This window comes from Gossypium arboreum, chromosome 10 (assembly GCF_025698485.1).
Source record: "Gossypium arboreum isolate Shixiya-1 chromosome 10, ASM2569848v2, whole genome shotgun sequence".
Classification (NCBI taxonomy): domain Eukaryota; kingdom Viridiplantae; phylum Streptophyta; class Magnoliopsida; order Malvales; family Malvaceae; genus Gossypium; species Gossypium arboreum.
The window spans coordinates 111,587,883-111,608,219 of record NC_069079.1 but is presented as its reverse complement, the minus strand read 5'-3'; the positions used below and the strand labels follow the sequence as shown (position 1 = coordinate 111,608,219).

The 20,337-nt window shown below is 35.5% G+C and overlaps 2 protein-coding genes across 2 annotated transcripts; one reads left to right on the top strand and one right to left on the bottom strand.

The window, feature by feature from the left end:
• Nucleotides 1–3,787: 3,787 nt before the first annotated feature.
• Nucleotides 3,788–13,737, top strand: LOC108489196 (flowering time control protein FCA). The gene is made up of 19 exons (XM_017793542.2): nt 3,788–4,481; nt 4,857–4,939; nt 5,178–5,256; nt 8,664–8,746; nt 8,854–8,905; nt 9,342–9,409; nt 9,644–9,710; nt 9,861–9,940; nt 10,028–10,098; nt 10,333–10,395; nt 10,494–10,656; nt 11,095–11,169; nt 11,253–11,819; nt 12,118–12,291; nt 12,376–12,564; nt 12,649–12,687; nt 13,088–13,150; nt 13,226–13,271; nt 13,394–13,737. The coding sequence occupies exons 1-18, from the start codon at nt 4,127–4,129 to the stop codon at nt 13,268–13,270; spliced, it is 2,316 nt and encodes a 771-aa protein (XP_017649031.1). The 5' UTR covers nt 3,788–4,126; the 3' UTR covers nt 13,271; nt 13,394–13,737.
• A 1,691-nt stretch (nt 13,738–15,428) lies between these two features.
• LOC108487513 (probable WRKY transcription factor 48) lies at nt 15,429–18,978 on the bottom strand. The gene is made up of 3 exons (XM_017791870.2): nt 18,027–18,978; nt 17,696–17,839; nt 15,429–17,593 (listed from the first exon to the last, which is right to left on the bottom strand). Exons 1-3 carry the CDS (start codon nt 18,497–18,499, stop codon nt 17,161–17,163), a joined length of 1,050 nt encoding a protein of 349 aa, XP_017647359.1. The 5' UTR covers nt 18,500–18,978; the 3' UTR covers nt 15,429–17,160.
• Nucleotides 18,979–20,337: the final 1,359 nt, after the last annotated feature.

Here is a 20,337-nt window from a genome sequence, read left to right as displayed (position 1 = left end):
TTGATTACTGATGATATCTTCTGAGCCGATGAACGTAGGATAGAGTACGATTGGCATGCCAATAGGCTATTTTGCTCACAGTATGGGATCGATTTGAGCAATGGAGATGATTTTTGTATATTCTCTATTCATTGGATATGCCGAGGTCCTACATTTGTTACGGACTATCGTGTTATATTACAATGTTTTCTGGTGTGCTATGATGAGAGATTTAAGCCTACGGGCTAGGCACTTGGTGCCATGGTGTGTTTGGTTGGTCTGGCTCATACGAGCATCTAGTGTGCTAGATAGTTAACCGTGTACTCGTATTCATATATTGTTCATTAGGCATTGTTTTAATGATCATTGAATGTTATTGAAATATGGAAATTAATTTGTACTATTGTTTGAGCATTACTCACCCTGTTGTGAGCTGTGAATGACAGGAACTCTGTTAATAACCTTGTTAATAGGAACTCTATTTATAAATTTTGTTATTTGAATTATTATGTTTAATTCGATAAGCTTTATCATTTAATCGATGAACTTACTAAGCTTTATAAATGCTTACTCATGTTTGTTTGCGCTTTCTTATAGATAACGTTTGAGGAAAATCGAGAGATCAGATCAACTTAAAGAATCACGCTATCCAAGGTTCTTTGGTAGATTATGAATTCGATTTGGCTTATATGACATCTAATAAGAGCATTCGATTATGTTCTATAATGTTTCATAAGTACATGTAATATGTTGTGGTTGTACATTTTAATATTATGGTATGAGTAGTTAAATGTGGTATGTATATATAATTTCATGTTTAAGCATAAGTGAACAAGCATGAAATGGTAAGTGTGGCTTGAATTAGGTATGGTATAAAGGAATTGAAGGTAAGTTATATTTGAGTGTGTAATGCAACTAAAGTAAGGAAATGTTGGATGATTAAGATGTTGTGTCATTGATGACACACGAGTTAAGTCTTAGATGGATTGATTTAGCATGTTTTGGACGTTTTTAAATGTGTTTTGAAGTCTTGTGATCATATGTTATAAGTTGGTTTAGATACTTAAGCATTTGGATGAAAATTTAGCTTGTTTTGGGTCATTTTTGGGCACACATAGCCTGGGGCACGAGTAGCCACATGGCCGTGTGTCACACATGGGCAACCCACACGGGCGCGTGCCTTTAGTGTATTATGGTATAGGTTGGTCCACATGAGCACAGAGAGTTACATGACCTGATGACATGGCTGTGTAACCCTGAGCTACACGGTCACAGTGAGTTACATGAGCGTGCGGAGTAATCACACAGGCGTGCGTAGTAGCCACACGATCATGTCCTGAGCCACATGGTCTAGGCTCTGTCACACGGCTTTGTCACATGGCCATGTGACCCCTATTTTGAATTTTTTTCATTTTTTCCCTAAATCTTTTGATCTATTTCGAATTGGCCCCTGATTATTCCTAAACTATGTTTAAGGCTTCATAGGCTCGATTTAAGGCCCATAAATGTATATGTTACTCCAGTCTGAATTATTTATGAAATTGTTAATTATTTTGGTAAACTTAATGCCATTGTTATTGATTGTTTTGGATTGTACGGTAATACGACGCAACCTTAATCTAGCTATGGGTATGGGTTATGAGTGTTACACTTAGCTGTAACATGCATATAGTGGGGCGACCTAGAGGTTGAGCCGTAAGATCAAAATGTTCTTTTTGTAACTAAATATAAATTGTAGTATTTTATTTACAACGAAGATAAATTAATTAAAAATATTAGAACTGTTATTGTTAATTGTACATAAGTTCACTTGTTAAGACTTTTTATCTAGATATTCATAATTGTATGTTCATTTAGTAGTTCAACTAACTAAGGTAAGTATGATTAATAAAAGCATATTTGGCAGTTTTAGTTATGTTAGTTTTACAATTTAGTTGAAATTTGTTCATAGTTTGTTTCAGAGTTAATGTGATATCTTGTATTCGAACCAGTCAATCAGGTTGGGTATAAGGTGTTACAGTGGTAATCTTAGCTCTTGGAAAGCCAACCTCTTTTCCCAGTTAGAAGGCTTACGCTCATTCAAGCTACCACAACTTCTATCCCTATTTATTTCATGCAAGTAAATCTCCTCCCAACCTTTATATGAAAAATGATTGACCAAATTAACAGAAACTTCCTTTGGGAGGAATAGAAGTAAAGAGGAAACTCCACCTCACTAGCTAGGATACCATCACTAAACCAAAGCCCCTTAGTGGATTAGTATAAGAAAGGCAAAAAAGAGAAATCATGCTTTAATGGTCAACCTTAGTTGGCGACTTATTCACGAGAGGGGGAGTTTGTGGGTAAGAGTTCTTCTTACCAAGTATATGAAACCCTAAAATCCATATCATCATAATCGCACCGCATCACCTATTTCGAAAGCCTTTCAAAAGACTAGTCATTTTAATGAAGAGGGCTTGAGATGGGTAATCAAATATAGTGGAAATACTAGATTTTAGCTTTATAAATTGATTGGCCTTGGCCCTTTGAGAAAAATCATAATCGGCCCACTCACTTGTGATGATGCTATCCATTCATTTACGGTCATGAAAATGAAAGGCCTTAACATTCCAAATTCCTAGGGATATACTATAGATTTTCCTATGCACCCTTTCCCCCATATAAAGCGTGAACAATCTGCTAGAACTTAACAAACTCGGGAAGATTTTCTCTGGAAAGCACTTATGAAATGATCCATGGTCAAGAAACCAGGAGTTTAAATCTCAACCAGTCAGAACAACATTGGAAAAATATTTGGACAGCAAAACTACCACCCAAGCTTCAATTCTTTCTCTAAAAATCCTTCAAAAAAATCATCCCGACAAAAGACTTCCTCAGACACTGGGAAATGTGATTAAATGAAACCGTGGACTGCTTGTTTTGTAGAAACTCCCTGGAAACAATCGAGCATATCTTTAGAGAATGCACAATAACTAAGGGGTGGTGATCGACTGTTAAAAACCGTGCTCCCTTAAGATCCTATTGGGATAGTAAATGGACCTATTGGCTTGACTTGAACATCATTGAAAAAGCCTGGCTGGTTAAGCCAAAAGCCCGGTGGCCCTTAGTGTTTACATTCATGCTATAAGAGATTTGTCTATTGAGAAATGTCTTACTCTTTACCAATAATCCAAACCCTAATCTTCTCGTCAACTTGACTACAGGAAAAGCAACAAAATTTTTTGCTGCTAGTAGCATTAAAAGAGTTCCACAAGCCTGTTTCATCCTTATTGGATGGCAAAAACCTAAACTTGGCCTTGTTAAGGTTAACATGGATGGCTTTGCATTTAAGAACCCTGGTTGTGTCGGGGCGGGAACTGTTATTAGAAATTATTTAGGGATTGGGTTATAGGGTCGTTTAGATGCATCCCGAGAGCTACAAGCACCGAAGCAAAACTGTGGGCCCTCTGGGATGGACTCAACCTTGCTCTCTATATGACAGTCATTAGCTTAGTAACAAATGCAACTAAGGTAAATCACCTTTTACAAACTTTATTTGGTAATTGCAGGGTTTTCCTACACCGATTCCAACAATGGATGTGAAAGCATATATTTAGAAAAGCAAAACTCGAATTTTAATTTTCAGTTTGACTCTAATGAAGCTCCGTATGAGTTAACTGATATTTTGTTGGTAGATGGCAATGAACTCATGATGTATCGCACGAAAAACCAAACTCAAACTTCATTCAGATTGGGCTAAATGAGACCTCTAAAAGGTCAAAACAATTAAATTGGGCCATTATTAGGGAGCCCAGAAACTACTTCCTATAAAGGGACTTGTCCTGCCGTGACCTGACCCGCTTTGCCCCCTTGAAAACTCCAACCAAAATTCCCTTTCACTTTGCGTATTTTTTGGTCTCTATCTATTTTCTTCTTTCAACTTGTTTTTAGTAGTAACATTTTCTCTTTGTTTTAGTTTCTGCAAATTTCAAGTTTAGGGCTTCAACTTTGAGCTTAAACACACTCAGCAAAGCTGGATAGGTACAGAGCCGACCGCTATGGCGATGGCAACAACACCACCACCAACAACAACCAAGACTCTTACTATAATAACAATAATCACGACCGTTACTATAGAGGACCCTCGCGTTTCTCCGACGCTTCTCCTATGAGCCGCTATAACAGCATTAACACCGACACCAATACTAATTTCAACGATAAGTTCGATGCCCAAGATCCCTACCAACACCGTCGACGTAGCCCTAGCAACTTCCGTGGCAGTGGAGGAGGAGGAGGACATCGTCCCTTCGATAGTCCTCCTCGTCAGCATCACAACAGCGGTGGCGGAGGTGGAGGCTTTCGACCAATTGGAGGTGGCGGAGGAGGGGGAGGGTTTCGGCCTATGGCCGGTGGTTTTGAGGGTAATTATCCAAACCCTTCACCGCATCATCTGCAGCCAGCTCATACGGGACAGAAACGACCTTTTCCATTTTCTGGCCGTGGAGGTGGTTCCCCCAACAGAGGTTCGTTTTGTTGCTTACAATCCAAGTTATTTTATATTTTTCAATTGTAATTTTTCACTCATTTACTGCTTCCACTAATTGAATAATTCGTCAATTCAAAGATTTTAGGGCATTTTCCTTAGCATTTGCTTCTATTTGACGGACTTCCATTTTGAAGTATAAATTTACCAAGTTCTCAATATTTACTTGAATTTTTTGTTCCTTGGATGCATGTATGGTTTTAGCTACAGATCATTTATCTTGAATTCTGCTTTCCATATTCGAATTTTATCCTCCTTTACTGATTTCTGACCATAATAATTGCATCCCCAGACCATTACATTACTTATTTTATCTACTTATACTTTGTTTTTATTTTCTTTTTGCTTTGTCAAGATCGATTTGGTGGTGCTGGCGGTGGGGGCAATTTTGCCAAACTTTTTGTGGGATCTGTACCAAGGACGGCTAGAGAAGAGGATGTAAGTCAGTTCATTTTTTGCATGATACTTTTGAAACTATCATACTCCCGTTTGTACTCTCCTTTTGCTTCCAGATATGTAATTTGATTCACTTATCTTCATATGCTGGATGTCGATTTGATATTTCGAATGAATACCATTTAAGCATTAATGCGATGTAATATTAAGCTATTTTGCATTTTGGGCTTTTTGGTATTATTTCCTGTACAAATGATATTATTTATTCATCTTTTGTCAGATTCGGCACTTATTTGAAGAACATGGAGATGTGATAGAGGTTGCTTTAATAAAAGATAAAAAAACTGGCCAACCTCAAGGTATGTATGAATGTTGTTTCATCCTTGGATATTTGTTATTATACCTATCTTATTTCAGGTGTGCTGAGAGGCTGATAGGAGCAAACTTAAGCTCATCTTCATCTCAGTTTGTTTTTGATACAAGTTCCGCGCTTGTTGGTTTTGGTTGCTACCACCTTTTTTTATGTCACTCCTGTCAAACAAGGAGAGAAATGTAAACTCGCTAAAAACTGGTTTATGTATAGAAAAATGTAGGGAACTTGTACCAGAAATGGAACCTGTCCTTGAAATAATGGATTCTGTTGTGAGGGCATTAGCCAACAATAAACTTTCATGGCAGTGTTTATTTCCATTACTGTAGTATATCTCATATATACATTGAAGGATGTGCTGCTGTTGTATTATGTAAAAACAAGGAACTCTATGATTGTTGTGTTGAATGGTTTATGTCATATTGTTGGTTGGAGGATTTCTGTGGTTGACTTCTATCTTGGAGAATCTGGTAATTCTTATTTTAATACGGGGGTTGAAATTTCTATGGACCAGTTTTATTTTGTTTAGATGGATTTGAATTTGGATGTTTATCTGATATGGATGATTATTAAGTTCTGTGTGTTACAAATTCCTTGATTCTATGCTTTGTTACTTGGAGCTTTACAGGCATCACACTTTTTTGGGATTGATTTATGTGCATGGGAGTTGATTTTTTGGTGACTCTGTATTTGGGCATGTTGGTTGAATTATTTTTATCAGTTGGATGGCTAGTCTATATTGGTTGCCGGCTCATTTTCTGTATCGATTTCTATCCTTATAATATTACTAAAAGTTCTGTGGGAATTCTCTTTTCTACAATAGAAAATTAGTTGCTGCTGCTGCTGTATCTTGTGACTGCAACCTGATGCAGCAGTTAGCATTGGTTATTTAATCGGCAAATTTGCGCTTATGCTCCAGGTGGCTTTGTGGTTGCACTAATCATTTTTTCTCTTGAATTTCCCTAAATTTTTGTGATACCAATAGGATTGTGTAGTTTGAACTCATTGATTTTTATTTTATTCCTCCTGTCATGTCCTGTTTATAATATAATCGCTGCCCTGCTCAGATTTTGGTTGCTTCTTGGTTTTTATTTATTTATTTATCTATAGTTTCCATTGTTGATTGTATCAGTAGTGCTTGCCTTTTGTGCCAGAGAGTGAGAATGCTGATGGATTTCTCATTCAGGGAACTCATTTTCTTTTTCATGGTTTGAATGCTGTTGTGTAATGTGAATGTTGTAATGTGCAAGGAGGAATGGATGTGTTTGAATTTAAACCAACATGGAGGTTTGGATTCTAGAATTGTGCAGCATGGTTACCTGAAATTGTTGTTCTTTTCTATCAGATGGCTTTGTGAAACATTTTTTCTCCTGCTTGTGGTTAACCACTGCAGTAGAGGTTAACCTTTTATGAAAATTCCTTGTTAGGTTCTCCACTTATTTTATTGTATTTTCAGCAATTCTGCTCTGCTATTTTCAATCCATTTATCATTTTGGTTCGTTCTTTTTTATTTATTATTTATAGTTGTGAGCCTTAAAGTCAGGTTTGGTTATACATTATTCAGAGAGAACTATGGTCCATTCTCATGGGAATTACTTGTATGTTTGGTGAAGATTGATGTCTTCTCTGAGTGACTAAGTCTATATACTCATAGATGCTTGGTGAAGTGAATGCTTTGATGATTCCGTCTTGGTACGATTAGGTAGAACCTTAATAGGTCTGATCTTTGTGCATTTTTCTTATTTATTCTTTCAAATCCAAAGCAGCAGTACAATTATGAATTTTGGGTAGAGTTACTGCATGGCACTTGGTTTCTTGTGCTTGTCAAGTGAGAATATATGCTTGATGAACCAATTTAATTCTTGAAATTTGTGTGGAGATGGTGGAATCCCATATTCCTTTTGTTTGGTATGAATATTTCTACTGTAAGTATGCAACTGACGTTTCTAGGTTAATTTGTTATTTCCATACATGAATGAGTTAATAGTTTAAACAAGACGGTTGTCTTATCTGCAAAGCAAGCTTAGTGCTGCTCATAATCTCTTACTTGGTCATGTGCATAGCCTTCTTATGTTATTTGCTTAGCTAGATTCCTAGAAAATGTATTGTGAGAGATTTGTTTGGATAGAGAAGGAAGCAACTGATAAAGGGGAGGCCTAAAATGCTTGTTCTTTGTTTCTAGGTTCATCGGAACCTAGATTTCTGTTGTGCTTGGTGTTTGTGCTATACACATTATCTTATTTGGGCCCATTGGGAGAGCTATAACGTAGCTTGACATACCGTCACGTGGTCTAATGTGAGTGACAAATAGTTGAGTTCTCGCTTCTCCGTGCACTAGTGCTTGGTGTTGAAACCTTTTTGTTATTTGTTTGGAGCTGGTTGGGGAGAGGTAGAGTTAAGATTTGAATATTCTTGTGTTGTGAGCTTGTAATGTTAGTGACTGATGGTTCCTTTTGGAGTATGTTAGCATCGTATGTCTGTGTGGCTCAATCTGTGGGAAAATTGAAAGAGTGGAAATATAAGATGATATATGGGTGCTTGCCTTTCTGTTATCTTTAATGTTTGATAAAATTCCTTTCTACTTGTGCCCATGAAGTTCTGCTTGTAAGCACAGTGATGGTTATTGTCATGGCAAATTGATTCAGCTTCCAGCTTTATGTGGATTATTGCATGGATTTAAAATACAATTACTGGCAAGATTTTGTGCTTATGGGTCATTTTCTTGGGAGTAGCAATATGTTGGTTGATTAGTTGCATGGTTGAAAGCTATTTTCTATGTAGGTTTGCAGCGTATATTGTCACAAGATTAGGATGTTGACATGGTGCTATTTTCTGCAAGAAGGAATTATGCCCTGTTGTTCTTATTGGGCTCTTTTTCTATTAATTGTCTACTTATAAAAAGAAAACTATCTCTGCTGTCTTGTCTTAAATGATTGTTTTTTTTTTTTTGAAGGCAAACTATGATTTAGCAACAAATTGTTCTAAAGAACTCTGCCACTTATATATTACATATTATCTAGTTCTGCTATGTTCTGTTAAGGGGTTATCTGGCAGGGATATCCTGTACATTGTTATATTTGTGGCATGTGCACTGCCTTGAAAGAGATACGAATGATTTGGTTTAAGATGTTTCTCTTTTGAACATTCGGATGTGGTGGTTGACATTCATTTTACTTTTCTGTGGGTTGTGCTAAATGAAAATAGATTTCATGGTAATTTGGATATTTTGGATATTTCCCCACCTTCGCTAGTTCCATTCTTATGCAACTGTAATGGCATAATTCCATGACATGTATTTTATGGTTTTGTGATATTTTATGTGCCTGCCTATCTGCACCATCTGTGAGGGTGCAAGTGATCTAACAAAATCAGAATTAAAACGCTGTGGTTGTGCAGGATGTTGTTTTATAAAATATGCAACCTTAGAAGAAGCCGATAGGGCTATCAGAGCCTTACACAATCAACATACCCTCCCTGGGGTGAGGTCTTTTGCCTCTTGCGTTGTTTTTTGTCCATGTATGTATTCTGAAATGATTTTGAACTCTTACAACTGAATTATTGTACATTCTCGTTGTCATATTCACAGGGAGTGGGTCCTATCCAAGTCAGATATGCTGATGGGGAGCGAGAACGCCTTGGTAATTATTGCATATTTGTAGGGTTTTGAAGCTTGATCTGTAATTTATATGTGTGAATGTGTCAATAAATGATCTTTTTGGTTGTTACATGCCAGTATATTCTCATTTAATTTCCAGCCTTATGCATGTAATATCCATGGCACTCACTTTTAGTGACGTGTGGTTTTTGAATTTAGATGCTGCATGCTCTTGTTAACGCGGATCCCTTATTTACCATGATTTTTCTGATGTCCTTTAAAGTCAGAATGGAGGCAGTGTAATCTCTTTGTAAAGACGTAGTTGTCAAGTGGAAGTTTTTCAAAGTCTAGACGTGTTTATGCACATCCTCTTGTGTGTTACACAATCCAAGCATATTATACAAAATGGTCCATGGTTATGCTGCTTATCATACATAGTCTAATTTCTCCATGACAGATTCTTTTTTCCTTAATGACAGGTGCAGTTGAGTACAAATTGTTTGTTGGGTCGCTGAACAAACAAGCTACTGAAATGGATGTTCAGGAAGTATGCTATATAAATATTTTATTTGTTTAATTATGCTGTTGCTTTTACATGCTGGTGTGAAAGAAATTATTTATTTCTAATGACATTTTGTGGTATCACTTCAATTGGTATATGGTTTTTCTTTCTTGTTATGCATAACCTATGTACGTTGCCATTATTAACTGGTCAATTTTAGTTCTTTTTTCTTCATTTTTATATATGTTACCAAACTAGTAATTGTTGTTCCATTGGCAGGTTTTTTCTCGATTTGGTCGAGTTGAAGATGTTTACCTCATGCGTGATGAATCAAAGCAGAGTCGTGGTGTGTCCTTGAGTTCTATATTTACATGACCATCTTGGATTTGATGAATTATTTTTTATTTTCAGTAATCTATGTTCAGATCTTATATGTTTATGTAATTTCATGTTTCCACTTTTCTTCTCTCAAATATTTATTACATTCATTTTGAAGGCTGTGGATTTGTTAAATACTCTGATAGAGAAATGGCACTAGCAGCTATAGATGCTCTCAATGGAATTTATACAATGAGAGTAAGCATCGTTACTTCTTTTTTTAATGTTGTGTTTGTTGATTATATTATTGAACTACCTATTCATTATTTTTTTTCTATATCTTAGGGTTGTGATCAACCATTAACTGTCCGTTTTGCTGATCCTAAGAGGCCCCGGCAAGGACCTGGAGACTCAAGGTTTTCCTTAAATGCACTTCTTTATGTGTAAACTTGTACAGTGGGATGTAAATGGGAAAGGGCCAGCCTTTGATGATTTGCTATCGATGTTTCTTTTGAAGGACATGTTTTTACCTTGCATTATAGATGAAAGTTGGTTGTCTATCTGTTTGTCAATTCACTGTTAGCCTCTTTCCTATGTTACGCTTTGATTGAATTAATTGTAGGCTGTTTCTCAACTTGCTTCCTTTCCAGGGGTGGTGCTGCTGCATTTGGAGGTCCAGGTTTTGGTCCTCGTTTCCAAACACCAAGGCCTAGGTACCCAAGAAAAGTATAATGTTTTCAAGGGCTAAGCTATCTCCTTTTATCGTTTGGCTTGCATTTCTGAACTTCTGTTTTCTTGTCGTCCTTTACAGACCAGCACCCAACTTTGGTGATGCAATGGGGGATCGTGTTCCACCTACTGCTTGGCACCCTATGAGTCCACAGAAAATGGGACCAACTTCTAATCCTGGCATTCGGAGTATGGGGAACCAGTTGCTACCTAGGTCTGCTGACCTAGCAATACCTTTAAATCCAGTAAGAAAGCTTGGCTGGCACATTTCTAATTTTTACTATGAAATTGTGTTAATCAGCCATATTTCTCCTTAATGGCATGTGATAACATATTTTGTGGATGTTATGTTGAAGTTATTATTTTAGTTTGAGCAATCTACCTTGGACAGTTATTATTGAAGTTATCATTGAGGTGCTAAATTTCTTTTCCTTTCCTTCAAAGCAAGATTCTTTCTAAAGAACTGTAAATAACCTATAATTAGATTTAACTGTCATTTGGATAATTGGAGCCTGAAAGCCATGAGCTTGTGGTCATACTCTTCATCTTTATCCTATTAGTTCTTTTATGCTTGGCCTTTTGAAAGGTTGTCAATCATCGATTTTGGTGTTGTTTGGAAATTTTCTTATTTCTAATTTTGTTTTACTTGCAAACCCTGGCTAACTATGCTTAAAAAACACTAGGGTGCTCCTTTTGGTGGCCCTTCAGATGGTTCTCTTCCTGGCCTTTCAGTTTCATCTTCATCTACTTCAGTACAGGTTTGTGAAAAATTGACATGCTTTTTATGCTTTTGCATTCTTCATGTTTCATTTAAGATTGAATTAGGTTTGTTTCATTTCAGGGATTTAATCAATCTTCATCACAAATTCCAACTGTTGGTCATCAGATTTCACCTTTACAGAAGCCCCTTGGTTCACCACAGAATCTACCGCCTTCCTTTCAACTACACCCGCAAGCACCTATGTCATACTCGCAGACACAAACTTCACATGTTGGTCAACTTCAAGTTCCTCCTGCTAGTCATACTCCCTTCAGTCAAGCTCTTCCCTCACAACATTTAGCTGGTTTGAGTGGCCAGTTGTCTGCGTCTCGGCCACTGGTTCAGCCGAATGTTTCATCTGGTGCAGCACTACAAAACCCTTTGAATGTCAACTTACCGCCCAATTCTGCGGCCAGTGCTGCAAATCAACAACAGTTACCTGCTCCTAACCAGCAGCAGCCGCTGCAACCACTTCAGCAATCCCCTTCTCAGCTAGCGCAGATGCTGTCTCAACAAACACAAACTCTGCAAGCAAGCTTCCAATCATCTCAGCAGGCATTTTCTCAGCTGCAGCAACAATTGCAGCTGATGCAACCTTCAAATCAAAATATGACATTGCAGCAGAATTCTCAGGCTTCTAAACATCAGGTATGTGGGGCTATAATGGTTGGATTCACACAGGAATTATATTATTTTTAGAGGTAAATTGAGGCTATGAGGCTTCTAAAAACCAAGTCAATTTTAATTTCAGCTCAAAAGAGTTCTTTAGAAAAAATATTTTCTAAAAGTATCCTGCTTCAATAAAAATTTAAGGATTTTAAGTGCCCGGGTTATCATTGGATGGTAATTCTCCTTCATGTGTATCTCATATATTCATGTCAACATGCCTTGTGAAAGTTGTGCTGTAATTAATTTACTCTGAGGATTATGGTTGGTGCATTGTCAGTGGGCTGGTATGATGCCGCAGGCTGTTGGCAGCGCTCCTGCCAAAACACCTGGTACAGATGTTCCTTCATCTGCATCTGCTGCTATGAAACCGGTAGTAGAATGTCATTGGACAGAGCATACTTCACCTGACGGGTTCAAATACTATCATAACAGTCTAACACGTGAAAGCAAGGTGAGACGTGAATTTGATTTCCGGTTAACTGTTGGCAAATTATTTCTTAATTAACTAATGTATTCAATTCGAATCCTTATGCAGTGGGAGAAGCCCGAAGAATTAACTTTGTTTGAACAACAGCAGCAGCAACAACAAAAGCCACCTGTTCAACAACCTCAAACTCAGTTACATGCTGCTCAGCAAGCTTCACAACAGGCACAGCTGCAAACCCAGCTTCAGACACAGATTCGCCATCCTCACCAGTTACAGCAGCCTATCTATCCCACAGCGGTTGGTTTTTGACTTTTTTTAACTGGGTTTTATTGTATTAGATATCTCGTTATGCAATGCTAATTCTACTTTGTGGAATTCCAGTATCCAGCTTCTGGAGTTAGAAATCAACAAAGTACACAGGTAAACTTTATATTTAACAGCCCAGCCAAATAAAGAGAACCTCAAGAAGTTGATCGTCACCGGGTTAACTAGTTGTCGAATTGATTTACAATAAAATTGTAGTTTATTTCTTCTTCTTTTTCTTTGGCAACCCTTCTCTTTTACAAAACTTCTGGAGTTAGAAATCAACAAAGTACACAGGTAAACTTTATATTAACAGCCAAGCCAAAAAACGAGAAAACCTCAAGAAACATGTTGATTGTCACTGGGTTAACTAGTTGTCAAATTGTTTTACAATAAATATTCTTTGTTTTCCTTTCCAACCCTTCTTTTACAGTTTTGTAAAGCATTCTTGTTTTCACTTTCCTGTAATAGTTCATTGCCTCATAAGTCTCATTTTTTGTATCTTTGGATTTTACAGGAACTTGGTTACGGACAATTACCAGTGGCACCATCACCCAATGATCCATCACGATTCCAACAGGTATAAGTTTTCGTAATTTTCATTATTGTGTCTCAATAGACAACACTATTAATTTCTTTGGTCTATTTGCTGCAGGGGCTTCAGATGGTACAGGATTTAGCATGGAAGAATAAGCCATAAGGTGGTTAATTTTGCTTGCTTTTCGGTTTAGACTTGGTTAGCCTGGATTGCTTAGGCAAATATCAGTCTCAAGTTGAAGCTTTTTTATTGTATGCTTAATGCATCATTCATCATTTTGTTAAGGGACTTGAAATTGGAAGCTGAGGAGAGTCTCCTAGGGGGAATCGTGTTTCTTTTAGAAGAATGCCGGGCGATCATAAAAACACAAATAGTCATGGCAAATGGCAATGGCATGGATGCAGCAGCAACCCATTTTAAGCTAAAATGCCTGGCAGATGAGATGTGTAATAATAGAAGCTACAATATATGTAATAGTAAATCTTCTCAGAATTTAGTGTGGTAAAAAGCCTTTGCTTGGTTACAGGCATTTTATGCTTTTGCCATTAAATATTAGGGCAATGAAAGCCATCTGTATTTGTGTAACATAATATAAGTTCCTATAATAACCCGATACTTAGAAAAAAGAACTCTCGTTTTTGCTCTGAAATGTCGACATACATCACCCTCCCAAGTTAGATTCTGGTCATTAGTTCTTTATTTTGGGGAAGGGGTATCATTGTACCAATGGTTAGTTGATTATTAGCCTTTTGATTATTTCAAAATTTGATATGCATATTAAAATATTAATCATACAGAACTGGTCCCAAGTGGTACACAAAACAGCCGATGGCCATCAAGTCAAGTCCAGATAGTGGCAACCTTTTTTAGATAGAATCCAAGTGCTCAAAATTCAAAAAGATAAAAGCTTTATTCTTCTCCTCAATTTTTATTTCTTTTTTTAATATTTGCATGACGAGATTTGATTTTGAACCTCATTTGCTCACCCTAGATGCCTTTACTACTATTTATAAATTCTCTTGGCATTTAGGAGACAACTTTTCATCATTTATTAAAACTTCTTACTTGATTTCTTTGAACACTAAATTTTTTAGTTAGCGAAAGGATGATGGCATATCATCTCAAATAGAAATGAGTGAATTTAGCTTCAAAAGTTTTGAATAAAATGCGATAGTCTCATTTGGCAATAATATAATGTATAATGTAAATTAAAAATAATTTTACATACATTTATTGTTTTTTGTACGATTAATTTCGTGACTTTTTGGACAATTAATGATTTTGAATTTTATGTTTTATTTCACTTTAATCATGTCTAGTGAAGACTAAATTAAAAAGATGGTAGTAATATTAAGTTTTGGGAAAGTATATTTTGCATGATAGTGAAAAGATTGGTCAAAAGTGAAAACCATATATCCATAAAAGGTAACCTACCATATCCCTTTTGAGGTCGACTTAAACAAAGATGAATGGTTTACAAAACCAAAAAAAATAGAGGAGAGCCAACGATGGCTCACCATTAAATGCATCACTTTTGCTTGTAAATTTGAAGTTCAATTCAGACTTGTTTGTATATAAAAAAGAACAAAAAATAATTCTCTCTCACTATATATACACACAATATCCTTAATATAATATCAATTTAACTGTTTATTTTATTAATTAGGATTTATCATATCAAATCATAAAAAAAATAGATACAAAAACATAAAAGAAACTAGATACAAAAGCATACTGAAATCTAACATATTAAAAATTGAGTTTGTGACTTTGATATTCCAAAGTAACACATAAATATTTCAAAAAGTTACTCTCTCAATTTTACATTTTAATTTTAATTATTAATTAACCACTCATCAATTAGAAATTAATTATTTGAGTGTCATCACATATTTAATTCATACTTATTTGATAATTGAAGTCCAAGTAACATTATCTATACTAAATCATTTTTAATTTGAATTAACATGATAAATAATAATATATCTTCCTTTAATAGTATATACATATGAATTATATTGGGTTGTAAAATCAAATAGAAACAATATTTGTATGTTATTTCTTGCTTAGATGTTTAATATGCCAATAAGTGTTAGGTGCAATAGTAAGAGTGCATATGTTTTTGAATATTTTTTTTTGAGAAATACAATCATAAATTCTAAACATGAATCGTGAATGAAAGTCACTAGACCTAACTTTTTAGGATATATAGGTGTAAGACAGATGATCTTCCATATCATATTTTGCAAATTGAAATGGTATGCATTCCACATTTTCCCTTCCAATTTAATTAGTGACTAAATTAGAAAGTACAAGAACCTTTTGGTAGCCAACATGATAGAGGTGAAAATATTGAATGTTGAGATAATTACATAAACGTTTCTCTCTACTCTTTCTTCTTTGTGGTATTAAGTAAACCAGTGACTATCCTATATTTACACAAACACACACACACACTCTCTCTCTCTATATATATATGAAACAAGAATAGTTTCCACAAGTTATGCTGCTTTGGACGGCCAACTTTTGCTGACAATATACTCATTCTTTCATGCACGTGGTTCAGAATTTTAACCCCCCCAAAAAACATATCCTTTCTGGATCGATGGTGTGTGTATATATATATATATATAAATTAACATTAGCAGAAATAGAAGATGCTGTCTAAATTTCAAGCCAGCTGTTGTATGCAAAAATCTTCCAACGGGATACTGATAACACAATCCAGGAAATTTTCATTATTCTTTGCCTCACCTTCTTCTTTATTCTTACATCTTCGAACATACATATATGTCTTGTCCCTGAGGTGGCCGGTTCTCCCAAACTAATGCATGATATAATAAGTATCTTGACCTGGAGCACTCTCATATCACAGTATGCTTTAACAGACAATACTGTAATTTTTTATTTTCATTTTATATAAACAACAAATAATAAATAAAAAGAGTATATATTACTGCTATATATACAGTGAATTCAAAAAGATTTTACTTTCTCTTTAGTTTCCATTTATGAAATTCAAGTGTGCATATTGACACTTTCGATAACAAAGAATATATGCATATATGCTTGGTCTATAGTTTGTACATGACATGAAATATTCTTTTTTAAGTTAAAGCTAAAGGATGGGATATTTAATATGATACAATGCCATTACTCCTCAAAGTAAATTTTCTTCCCAACCCAGATTTCATGTTGTCAAACCGGATCGTATAATTGACATTAGGTCTAAGCCTCGATTCTTGGACATCCCTAACCTCTTCCGCTTTCATTATAGTTTCTGCCCATAGATAAGTAGAGAAGCATGTGTGGTAAGAGCTAATATGGGGAAGACTTGTAGAAAGAGATATTATGTTCACATTCCATAAATTAGTGACTTGTATCTCCATAGCTTGGAAAGGAAGAAAAATCCATGATTTTTAAAAGGGGCTAATGTGAATTAGACTACCAAGTCATTGTTTTTTTTCATCTTTTTCTTTGCACTTCCATCAATGAAACATATGGCATTCAAATAATAATTTAACTTTTAACACATTGTTTTCACTGCCCTGCCCTCTCTCTTTCTCTAGCTTCCTAGGGTAGATTTCCCAGCTTCCTTTTTCTACAAGTTCAAGAGCTTTGACCCATCCAATAAAATGTTGCTTTGCTAACAACTAGTCTGCATGACGACTTTTTCATGAAAAAAACCCTAACCCTAAAGTCTTCTTTGTACCTACGTTTTCTCTCTTGACAATGCATACAATGAAAAAGAAAGGAGAAGAAAATGACTAACGTGTAGCACAAATGGAAGAAATTAATAATAAAAAAACCCCAATATTTCCATAATTGAATTCTCCTTAAATACAAAGAATAATAACCACAAGAAAAACCAAGTACAAAACCACTTGTTCTCCTGCAAAAACACTATAAAAAGACAGGTGATTTTATACAGATGATAATAGATTGAATAAAAAAAGATATAGTGAATTGGGTTTTTTATCAGTTAGTAAAGGATTAGGAAACTACATACCAGCAATCATATAATTATATATAAAAAAAGAACCCATACTGTCTTACTGTTCCTTTGCCTCTTTCCTCATCTGTGTTGGAACAATATCCTGAAGGAGTCCATTGTCTCTTAGTAACGAAGCTGAAGAAGAAGTAGGAGAAGTATTAAAACGTCTGTCTTGAAGGAAATCAGGGATCGAGGCATTGAAGCTAGAGCCACTAGTAGTGATACTAGTAATGTTCAAAGAAGGCGATGAGTTATATATATAGGGTTGCAATTGTTGCTGCTGATGTAAATACTGAGGTTGAGGAACAACAAAAGATGGGCCAAAACTAGAGGAGGGATCCATGTTGATTCCAATGCTTCCTCGAGGAGTTATCGGGTAGGGATGCTTGTGTTGGCCTTCGTAAGTGGTGACAACGATGGTGGGATCATCGGAGGATCTCTCGACTCTCTTCTTCACCCCACAGCCAGCGCTGGTGCAACGATAATAGCTCCTGTTTTTCAACCATATAATATAGCAATGCTTACTAAAAATGAACATTAGTGGACCAATATGAAAAGGGAGAGGGGTTATTAGATTAGATATTGATTGATACCTGGGAAAAGGGCTGTTTTTCACAGCTTTTTGGCCATACTTTCTCCATCGGTAACCATCATCTAAGTGATCAACTTCACTCTTTGTCATGAACGCAAATCTCGGTTCCCTTTGCCTTTTTTGGTTCTTCTTTTTGGGTTTCAACCTAAACCCATAAAAGCAAAAGCAAAGCTAAAAAACAAAACCTTTACTTAAAAAATCAGCAATACAAAGCAACCAAAAGTTTATCCCACACTACCCCAAATATCTAACTCAAAAACAGAAACAATAAATAGAGAGAGTGAGTATTGAATCCAAAGCCATAAATGATAGTCAAAGAAAGGTTAGCTTACTGTTTCTTTGTCTTGTCTTGATCCTGCTCTTCTTCTTCATCATCTTCAGCTTTGGTTGGTTCATGATCATTTGCAGCTTCATTAGATGAAGAAGAGAAGGAAGAAGAGTTTGGTGTTGCAGGGTTGTTTAAAACTTCAGAAGATTCCGGCAGGGTGGAGGCCGGCGATGGAAGGGCTTGAAGCTGCTTCGCGTCCAGTTGTTGGTGAAGAAGTGGTTCAGATGATGTTGAGGGAGGTGGTGGTGGAAGAATCGGTGGTGGCTGAAAGGAATCGAATAAAGAAGGGGCAATGACATCTTGATGGATGCCAAGCAAGTCCATGAAACCTAAAGAAGACCCCCACTTAGTATCTCCATCACATGCCCCTGCTCCAGTTGCCATGTCAAAGATGCTTCCACCGGAACTGGTCGCTTCTGGTGCTGCTGCTGCTGCCGCCGCTGACGGATTCTCATCGGAAAATATTAAATTCGCCATGGAAATGAAATTCTCTTTCTTCTTCTCCACACACTTTTTCACATATTCTCCTCCATATTTTTTGTTTTTCTAAGAAACAAAAGAAACCCAAAGTTCTTATCTTTGCATTAAACCAAAAAGAGACTTTTTCTTAAAAAAAAAAAAAATGATAGAAAAAGAGAGTGAGAAAATGGGGTGAAGTGTATGTGAAAAAGACTTTGGGTTGGGAATTTGGAGAACAGCTTGGGATTATAGTATAAGCATAGGAGAAGAGTAGAGAACCGGCATTTGCCGGTTGATTAAGTGTACGGTACGTGGCGATTAACGGAGGCCGGTGTTGGACCGCATTTATTGTTTATGGACCGCCCCCTCTCTTTTAGGTCTACCTTTGGGTACGCGTTGACGGGGGCCGTCTTTTTTACTCCTTTTCTTATTTTATTTTTTAAACAAATATTTTCTCTTTTAATTACTTACTACCTCTAATCTAACTTACCTAATCTCATCTCTTCTCTATTTTTGCTTTCAATTTATTAAGGTGTTTTTTCTATCATTTTTCCATCTTTTTGGCTTTTCAAAGGCCACCCAACTTTAGTCTTTATTTTTTAACTTCATATTAAAAAAAAAGTAGTACGTGAAATCTATATCATTTTTTTTAAAAAAAAAAAAGTGAGAAAAGGGTGCCACCACCTCACCATATCTGAAATTTTCTTTTCTTTTCTTTTCTTTTTTAAAAAAAAAAAACTCTATTTCTCTTATAACTGATATTGGAAAATGAAGTAATAAATAAGCGCGTTATGAAATGCTGAGCCAATGTATGCGTCAGCTGAGTTTCTAACTCATTACTCGCCTACTTCTTCCCCGACAAAACCCACACCCCTCACCAGACATTGTCCTAAAAAATCAAATAACCTGGTTCAATCCGAATTCCGTCTATATTATTTCTTTTATTTATAACTCTTCAATTTTCATTCAATCCGAAATTCTTTTTCCAAATTATTCATTAACTTTGGCTTTTCTACATTCGACCAAAATTCACTAATTATAATACCATCATGCAAATTCAAACGTTGTGTCTTACAAATTTCAGAGTTAAAAAAGTTATATAATCTCTTGAAATTTATCCAATACTAAAAATATATATCATTTGTGTCTTTTCTTCTATTTTACTTCAATTTAGTAATTGTTTATACTTGCTTTTTAGATGGATGCAAATTGCTTCTAGTATTGTAATGGTTTGCTTTTAAAATAGATTTGGACATCTTTTTTTTCGATTGATTTGAATTGAAAAGTAATTTTTTTCAAAAATAATTTTTAACTTTTTCTCCGCAATTAAACTTGATTGAAATGTAATTTTTCCTTAAAGCAACTATAGTGTTTGTCAAAATTGATTCAAGTAGAGAAATCTATAAAGATTTTCTAAGCTTTTTGAGATACTTCATTTGATCTAATCACATGAGTGAAAGTAATTTTTTGTCCATTTAATTGTTCTACAAAATTTAAACTCTTTTATTCATTGTTATTTCTTATTCAGTTTAGAGATAAAATAACTATTTCATATTATCACTTAATTATTTTATTTTAATTAACCATAACTAAATTTACTCACTGATAATATTAATTTTATTTATTTATGTGAGAATTTTCGTCTAGGGATTTTCAATTTTTGTCATTGCCGACAAAATAAAAATATAGTAATCGTGTTTTCAAAGGTACAACCAAACTTCTACGGAGAAAATCCCAAAAAAAGAAGAAAAGGAAAATGGAAGTGAAAAATGTGGAAAAAAAGTTACAAATTTCTGTCCACCATTCTGTGCTGCTACATAAAAAGTGGTTTTGTAATTTTGTAATAAAAATGATTT